Consider the following 9,348-nt stretch of genomic DNA (forward strand, 5'->3'; position numbering starts at 1 on the left):
GAGAGAGAGAGAGAGAGGGAGGGAGAGAGAGAGAGAGAGAAGGAGGGAGAGGGGGAGAGAGAGAGAGAGAGAGAGAAGAAAGAAGGTCACGTGGATCACCCATTCTCATCAGACAACAGCCCCACCACACACACTTCACACACACACACACACCACATACACAGACCTCACACACATACCACATACACATACCTACACACACACACAGACCTCACATACATACCACACACACATACCCACACACACCACACACACATGCTTGACCAGATCCCCCAAACACCTGCAGCCCCCCCATGCATGCCCCCAAAAGCCCCCCAGACACACAGAAACCTCCCCCCACATGCAACTGGATCCTCCTACCGACAGACACAGACCCCCCAAACACACAGGAACACCCAGAACCCTCCAGACACGGAGCCCCAACACACATCTGCGTGTGTCTAGATCTCCCCCGCAAGCACACGGAACCCCCCTCAGACCCCTCATGCACACATCCAGACCCCTCAGACACTCGACACCCCCCATACACAAAAAGAACCCACACCCAGCCCCACAGCCCACTTCTCATTCCTCCGCCCAAATGATTTTCACAGAATCCCTGAGAGGGCTGTGCAGATTTCCTTTTCTCATTATTAATTCTTAATTTCACAAGTCACACAAGGAATCACTCTTATTCTAAGAAATCAACTCATGGCGAATGAGACCAAAGCCCCTTCGGACCCCACCTCCACCCAGCTGATGGGCTCCTTCCTTCCTTGAAATGCAAATTGTACATTTAAATATAGGAACAGATGTGCTTAACATCTATTTTTAAAATATAATTTGTATCTAATAAATTTAATTCATTTAATAACTTCACAACATGTTTAATAAGGTACACTGTGTTTATACATAAAAATGTATATTTAAACATGTCAGGTGACATATTTGCAAACATGTATATGTATCTGTCTGTAATAAATTATGGGGACACTGGTGGCACAGTGATTAAGTGTTAAGGTTGCTAACCAAAAGGTTGGTAGTTTGAATCCACCAGCTGATCCTTGGAAACCCTATGGGCAGTTCTGCTGTCCTTTAGGGTTGTTATGAGTCAGAATTGACTCATCAGCAATGGGTAATAAAATGTTGCCTTGGTGTACAAAATCGGTCAAGAGTTCAAACTCTGGGCTTTTTTGTTTCCTGACCACAGTCTCCAGCATCTATGTGTGTGAGCTCCTTACCCTGAACCCCAGGACAGCCAGCCTAAGTTCCTAGTAGGAGCCCCTTCCTGCAGAGTCAAAGTCCCCGATTTCTTGCCCCTGCAGATAATCTCTCTCTGCATTTTACAGATGTGGAAACTGAGGCTCCATCTCGACAACCCTCTTGCTGAAGACCTCACAGGGAGAAAGGGCAGGCCCAGAGCCTCAGGATTCGGGTCAGGAGGAAGGGACCTCAGCAGGACACACCTCTCGCCAGCCTCAGTTTCCCCTTCTATAAGGGGGGGATGCAGCAGCCCCTCCCTCCCAGGGGTGTGGTGAAAATCAAGTGAAATCATGATGAAAGCACTTGGCCAGCAGTGTGGCTTCAAGTCAGGGCTCACTGGTAACAGTAACAATAATAAAGTAATATTGTTGCTATGGTTCCTCATTAGCAACACTAACTATTCTCCATTTTAGGCGAATCCCCACCCTGCCTAGGTATTAGTAAACTGAAGTGGGATGGTATTGGCCCATTTTGCATGGGACAGTCATATGGTCCACTATGCCAGGAATGACAACTGGAAGAAGAGCGGTGTCTCATTCATTAACAAAAAGAGCATTTCAAGATCTATCCTAAAGTACAGCACTGCTAGTGATAGGATAATATCCATACGTGTAAAAGGAAGACGCAGCCCTCGTGGCGCAGTGGTTAAGAGCTCGACCGTTAACGAAAAGGTCAGCAGTTTGAATCCACCAGCCACTCCTTGGAAACCCTGTAAGGCAGTTCTACTCTGTCCTATAGGGTCACTATGAGTCAGAATCGACTAGACGGCAATGGGTACAAGGAAGACCAATCAATATGACTATTATTCAAATTTACCCACCAACTACTAATGCCAAATTGAAGATGTTTACCAACTTCTACAGTCTGAAATTGATCAACATGCAATCAAGATGCATTGGTAATTACTGGAAATTGGAATGAGAAAGTTAAAAACAAAGAAGAAGAATTAGTAGTTGGAAAATATGGCCTTGGTGATAGAATGGACGCTGGAGATTACGTGATAGAATTTTTCAAGACCAACAACCTATTCATTGGAAATACCTTTTTCAACAACATAAATGGTGACTATACACGCGGACCTCACCGGATGGAATACACAGGAATCAAATCAACTACATCTGTGGAAAGAGATGATGGAAAAGCTCAATATCATCAGTCAGAACAAGGCCAGGGGCCGACTGCAGAACAGACCATCAATTGCTCATATGCAAGTTCAAGCTGAAGCTGAAGAAAATTAGAACTAGTCCACGACAGCCAGATTACAACATTGAGTACATCCCACCTGAATTTAGAGACCGTCTCAAGAATAGATTTGACGCACTGAACATTAATGACTGCAGACCAGACGAGTTATGGGATGACATCAAGGACATCATACACGAAGAAAGCAAAATGTCATTAAAAAGACAGGAAAGAAAAAGACCAAAATGGATGTCAGAAGAAACTCTGAAATTTGCTCTTGAATGTAGAATAGCTAAACTGAATGGAAGAAATGATGAAGTAAAAGAGCTGAACAGAAGATTTCAAAGGGTAGCTTGAGAAGACAAAATGTTACGATGAAATGTGCAAAGACCTGGAGTTAGAAAATCAAAAGGGAAGAACAAACTTGGTATTTCTCAAGCTGAAAGAATGAAGAAAAAAATCAAGCCTCAAATTGCAATATTGAAGGGTTCTATGGGCCAAATATTGAGCAACATAGGAAGCATCAAAAGAAGATGGAAGGAATACACAGATTCTCTGTACCAAAAAGAATTGGTCAACATTCAACCATTTCAGGAGGTAGCATATGATCGAGAACCGATGGTACTAAAGGAAGAGATCCAAGCTGCACTGAAGACACTGGCGAAAAACAAGGCTCCAGGAATGGATGGAATATCAATTGAGATGTTTCAAAAAAATGGATGCAATGCTGGAAGTGCTCACTTGTCTATGCCAAGAAATTTGAAAGATAGCTCCCTGGCCAACAGACTGGAGGAGATCCATATTTGTGCCCATTCCAAAGAAAAGTGATCCAACAGAATGTGGAAATTATCTAACAATATCATTAATATCACATGCAGGTGAAATTTTGCTGAAGATAAGTAAATAATGGTTTTGCAGTACATCGACAGAGAACTGCCAGAAATTCAAGCCGGATTCAGAAGAGGACATGGAACCAGGGATATCATTGCTGATGTCAGATGGATCCTGGCTGAAAGCAGAGAATACCAGAAAGATATTTACCTGTGTTTTATTGACTATGCAAAAGTATTTGACTGTGTGGATCATAACAAATTATGGATAATATTGTGAAGAATGAGAATTCCAGAACACGTAATTGTGCTCACATGGAACCTGTACATAGACCAAGAGGCAGTCCTTCAAACAGAACAAGGGGATACTACACGGTTTAAAGTCAGGAAAGGTGTGCGTCAGGGTTGTATCCTTTCACCATACCTATTCAATCTCTATGTTGAGCAAATAATCCAAGAAGTTGGACTATATGAAGAAGAACAGGGCATCAGGATTAGAGGAAGACTCATTAACAACCTGCAATATGCAGATGACACAACCTTGTTTGCTGAAAGTGAAGAGGACTTGAAGCACTTACTGATGAAGATCAAAGACCACAGCCTTCAGTATGGATTATACCTCAACATAAAGAGAACAAAAATCCGCACAACTGGACCAATAAGCAACATCACAATAAACGGAGAAAATACTGACGCTGTCAAGGATTTCATTTTACTTGGATCCACAATCAACACCCATGGAAGCAGCAGTCAAGAAATCAAACGACGTATTGCAGTGGGCAAATCTGCTGCAAAAGACCTCTTTAAAGTGTTGAAAAGCAAAGATGTCACCTTGAGGACTAAGGTGCACCTGACCCGAGCCATGGTATTTTCAATTGCTTCACATGTGTGTAAAAGCTAGACAATGAACTAGGAAGACCGAAGAAAAATTGACGCCTTTGAATTATGGTGTTGATGAAGAATATCGAATATACCGTGGACTGCCAAAAGAATAAACAAATCTGTCTTGGAAGAAGTACAGCCAGAATGCTTCTTAGAAGCAAGGATGGTGAGACTGTGTCTCACATACTTTGGACATGTTATCAGGAGGGACCAGTCCCTAGAGAAGGACATCATGCTTGGTAAAGTAGAGGGTCAGAGAAAAAGAGGAAGACCCTCAGTGAGATGGATTGACACAGTGGCTGCAACAATGGGCTCAAACATAACAATGGTCGTGAGGATGGTGCAGGACAGGGCAGTGTTCTGTTCTGTTGTACATGGGGTCACTATGAGTTGGAACTGAATCCTCGAGTGCACCTAACAACCCCACCCTGCCACCCCCTCTTTGGCCACCAGAGGGCGGGGAGGACTGCCTGCAGCCCCACGACCATCTCTTCCACTAGCCTTACCTTTGGGCGTGCCCACAGGGGTCTGAAAGAAAGAAAGACGAAGGTCAGAGGGACCGGAGCCCCGCTCTCCTCCCGCTGACCCGGGTCCCCATCTTCAGGAGCACAGAGGGGGCCCTGGAGGGCAGGAGCCCGGAGAGTACCTGTCTCCCCTGTCCCACTCTCCCAGAATTCTACCAGAATCTTAGAGGTCCTGCCCCATTTCTTCTCTCCCTCCTTGCCACCCCTGACTGGCAAGGCCGCCTCCCCATTGCCACCTCGCAGGTGCAGTCCCTGTTGGACAAATCCCACTGCCCTAGCCTCCCAGCCTGCATGCCTGCTGCTGGATAGCAGCCAGAGAATGTCCCCGCCCTGCTCAAAAGCCTGCTATGGCTCCCTAGTGCTCTTAGAATGCCTCCCAGCCACCTCTCACCCGCTGGGAATTGACTACTACCTCCTCCTTGTGCTCCTCCTTGGCTGGGCTCGGGGCCGGGGCTCGGGCTGGGCTTGGGGCCGGGGCTTGGGCTGGGCTTGGGGCCGCTGCGTTCTCCTTGGTGACTGGGATAGCATCTCCATTCTCCAGCACCTCAATCTCCTTCTCCAGCCTGGGGATGGGGTGCACGGGGGTGATGACACTTATTGAGCACTTGCTGTGTACCAGTGCCATCCTTGGCAGTCCCCATATAACAACTCCTTGAATTTCATTTTTCCTAATGTCTCTGCAACGTATTCTCATCACACCTTTTTACAGCTGGAGAAACCGAGGCACAGAGTGACAGATTCACACAGCCAGCAAGTAGCAGAGCCAGGATTCAAACCCACGGCTGGCTCCATGGTACCCCTTTACTGCCTGTGCTACTATTTACATCATAGTTTGCTTCCAACTGACTCTCCTTATTTCCAATGAAATACATTTATTTTTACGGGAAATTTTCTCTCTCCAGGGAAACTAGAAAAAACGTGTCACTTTCCAAGTATTAGAAGATAACAATACCAATAAATCCAGCCAAAACAACACCAGGATATTCAATCCCAGACCGTACCATCACCCGTCCCAGGCTGTGGCAGGAGCTGGGGTGTTAAAAGGCAGCTCAGTACCTGCTGGAGACATTCTCCTTCAAGGCTGGAAGGCTGGGAGCAAACAGACCCTTTAACAAAGTGAGCCCAGGCTGGCAGGCTGGACACAGAGGGGGATGCCTGTCCCTTCACAAAACAGCTCGAGGTTGTAGTCAGCCGGGAGGGCTTCCTGTAGGATGTGTCCCAGGCAGGGTAACCCCCAATGGCAAGTAATTCCCACTGACTTACCACCTCCCCACATACATCTCTCTGTCTGAGTGTCTGACTATCTATCTGCAGACCAGCCCCTCCCCAGGGTCAGGGGTCTGAGCACTGGCCCTGGCACACACTTGGTGCTTAATGTTTGCTAGAATTAAGATGTCCAAAGGGATTCCCACCTCCCTGACTCACAGGTTGGGAAACTGAGGCCAGGGAGGTGGCAAGATTCAGCTCGTCCCAAAGCCTAAGGAAGCTCCATATCCTTGTATTTACATACCCTCTCCCACCATGTCCCCCGGCCATGTGTTACTAGAAGGTCACAGATTCAACCCTGTGTGTCCGTAGCTTGAAGGAAAATCACAGCTGAACCCCCTGCACTACTTTCTTCAAACCCATCACATCCGAGGCTGGGCAGGGGCGGGGGATTCTGCCTGCCGGAGCACCCCTGCCTCAGTGCCCTCCATCCGGGTGTTGGGGCCCAGTGTGTCCCGGGCTCAGGCAGGCCTCCCACCTCTCCACCCCTTCCGCGGCCAGAGGGGACATTCCGGAGCCCAAGGGGGGAGTCTCAGTTGTCACTTCCCGCTGCCCTGACCCTACCACCCGGAGCCGGAGCCGAACCCGGGCCTCCTGCCTGCTGAAAGCCCCGACCTTTTGTCCTAGCCCTCTCCCCCGCCCCTCCCCAGGGCTTCCTGAAGGCCCAGCTGCCTCTGCTCTGTGGACTCCATTACAGCTGAACCTGGACCAGCCCGCCAGCTGGGCTGGCGCCAGGAAGCCCCCAGGGATGCCAATGCGGCAACTCCCATCCTCCAGGACTGGACCCGCCTGACTCCACAGCCCTCACACACCTGCTCCACTGACTGGGGTGTCAGAGAGGAAGGGGGATCCTTGGGCCCATAGGTCACGCAGGGCAGCCCACCCCCAGCCTAGGTTAGGCCCTCCGGCTCCCATCCCACCACACTTGGGCTTTCCTCATGGAAGCTCTGCCATGCAGGCCTGCGCTTCCCCCAGCAAAGCACACAACAAAGCAAGGTTCTTTCCCCCGTCCCAGGAGCAAGGTGGCCTTCCCAACGGCCAAACCCCACCCAAGGCCTGGGGCCCCAAGGGCTGCATTTCCTGGGTGTTGTCACGCCTGGCCCCACCTGGAGACGGATTCTTCCAGGAGCCTTGCCTTCTGCTCGTCCTCCTGCATCTGCTTCCGCATGTCCTCATCCCCCTCCGAGGCCGAGGACGGTGTCCCCTCCAGCAGCCAGCGCTCCCGCAGGGCCTTGGACTGGGGGTGGCAGGGATCGGGGTCAGGGGCGGCTCAGGGTCAGGGTTGGAGTTGGGGTAAGAGTCAGGGTCAGGGCTGGGGTCAAGGTCACCTCTTCCTTCCCCCTCCCCTAGAAGTCAGCTGAGCCTGGGGTCCGTCCACAGCCCAGGCAGAGGGGTCTGCAGGGGGCGGCTCACCTACCTTCAGGTGCTGGAGCTGCCTCCGGCCATCCTCCAGCTGCCGGCGCTTGTTCTCGATCTCCGCCTGCTTCCTCCTCTTCTCCTGCAGGCAGGGAGGGTGGTCAGGACCCCTGGGGCCCAGATCCCACCCCCACCCGGGTGTCACCCACATCATAGCCCTCTTTTCTGCAAATCGAACCCACCTGGCCTGTTAGCCAGTCTGCAGTGCCCAGCCTCGGCATTAAGAGGGAGGGTCCACAGACCCCAAGAGGTGCTTCCGGGGTCTGAGGCAGCCAAGACAAGACCCAGGGGAGGCACTCTACATGCTAGCCTCAGTTTCTCCGCCTACGTTCTGTGGACTTAGAGGGTCTTTGTATTTATTTTTACCTCGCGGAGACAAGATGTAAAACTCTATGTGCCTGGTCCCCACACTCAGGACATTTCCGAAACAAATAATTGGAACTCACCACCCCAGGCCCGAGTGCCTCTGGCTGGACGTGGGGGACCCTGAGACCCAGGTCCCCTAAGCCTTCCCACTGGCCAGACCGTCCTCAGGGCAGGGAAACTCACCGCAATAGCCTGGAGCCGCTCCTGCTGTGAGCTGGTCTCTGTCGCCAGGACCCTGGGGGAGTGGGGGCGAGTACAAGGTGAAGCCTGGGAGCCAGATTGCCTCTTTCCAGGTGGGTGATGGTAGGCAAGTGATTTCACCTCACGGAGCCTCTGTTCCCCTTCTGTAAAGTGGCGGCACCATCCTCTTTCCAGATGTATTACTTCATTAATTCAGTCAGCAAACCCTCCTGCCACCCCCGCGGGGCAGAGCCTGAGGGAGCCAGGACAGGAGTCCTCCTACTGGAAGCCCAGGAAGGGCTTTGGGGAGGAGGGGGCATTGAGGCTGGGCCACGAAGGATGTGTAGGAGTTCACCAGGCACAGAAGGCTGGTGAAGGTGTCCTAGGAGGAGGTCTATCATCTTCTTGCTCAGGACTGGGAGACTGTATCAGGACAGCCCCCTCCTCGACCTCCCACCCACCAAGTGCTTATTCTCCAGCCCTGGGAGAGGCCCACAGAGGACAAAGAGCCCACCAGACGTGCCTCTCAACCTTTGGGCTTGCAAAGTTGACCATGCTGTCTGGGAGCTTCGGTGCTTCTCATACTGGCTTCCCCACAGCCCAGAGTCTCCCCAGGACACACAGGGAAGCACCAGCAAGGCCAGGATTCAACCCCAGACTCTCCCTCATCCAGTTAGCATTTTCTAAGAGCCCACCCAGACTGCTTTTAGCTTTAGCCTCAGGATGGTATGCAGTAGGCGCTCAATCAATATCAGTGTTTCCGGATGTGCTTGAAAGGATGGGTTCATGCTGTCGAGGTTAGGGGCCTTCTGCAGCAGTGGGGAGGGGACCTGGAGAACACCCCCTCCCGGCCCCAGTGGCTCTCCTAAGCCCTGCCGCCTTTGCCAGGCAGTCTACCATTCGCTCTCCTGCTGAGGACAGAACCTGGGAATCGCTGTGGCTCCCCTGTTCTTCCCCCAAGACCCACACCTTGCCGGTCCAAAAGCAGATCCAGAATCAGCCCTGTGGTCTCCACGCCTCTGCCACCCCCCAGTCTAGGTCACCATGGCTGAGACCTCCGCCCACCCCCCACCTCCTCCTGCTTCCCCTCCCAACTGGCAGGCATCCAGGGGAGGCCTTTGAGACCTCACTCCTCCCTTCCTACCGTCTGGGGAAGCTATACACAGTAGGTGCTCAGAAAGACCCACCAGTGAGGCCTGGAGCAGGGATGTGTTTGGGCCTCAGTTTCCCCACAATGGATGTAGAAATCGCCTTACGCCTCCAGGGCTGTTGTGACCATTCAAGGCAAGGAGATGAGAGTTGGGGGCAGGGGCAGAGGGTCCTGCCCCCAGGGGCCTCCTGGTTCTGTCCTGAATAATCCCTGGGCCAGCTGCCCACTCTGAGCAGTGTCAACGGGCAGGAGGCCCAGTCTGATGCGGGCAGGGCCTGGCAGCATGATGGGGGGGGACCCAACAGTGGGA

At 51.4% G+C, this 9,348-nt stretch overlaps 1 protein-coding gene across 1 annotated transcript in view; it reads right to left on the minus strand.

The window, feature by feature from the left end:
* Positions 1–7,936, minus strand: part of PALM (paralemmin) — a 17,365-nt gene extending 9,429 nt beyond the window's left edge. The window contains exons 1-5 of the mRNA XM_004378529.1: positions 7,892–7,936; positions 7,344–7,424; positions 7,033–7,163; positions 5,052–5,223; positions 4,634–4,664 (exon numbers count right to left, since the gene is read on the minus strand). Of these exons, the coding sequence (XP_004378586.1) occupies positions 4,634–4,664; positions 5,052–5,223; positions 7,033–7,094 (265 nt within the window). The 5' untranslated portion in view covers positions 7,095–7,163; positions 7,344–7,424; positions 7,892–7,936. The remainder of the gene's footprint in view (positions 1–4,633; positions 4,665–5,051; positions 5,224–7,032; positions 7,164–7,343; positions 7,425–7,891) is intronic.
* Between the last annotated feature and the right edge of the window lie 1,412 nt (positions 7,937–9,348).

This window comes from Trichechus manatus, unplaced genomic scaffold (genome assembly GCF_000243295.1).
Source record: "Trichechus manatus latirostris isolate Lorelei unplaced genomic scaffold, TriManLat1.0 scaffold00057, whole genome shotgun sequence".
NCBI classification, from domain to species: Eukaryota; Metazoa; Chordata; class Mammalia; order Sirenia; family Trichechidae; genus Trichechus; species Trichechus manatus.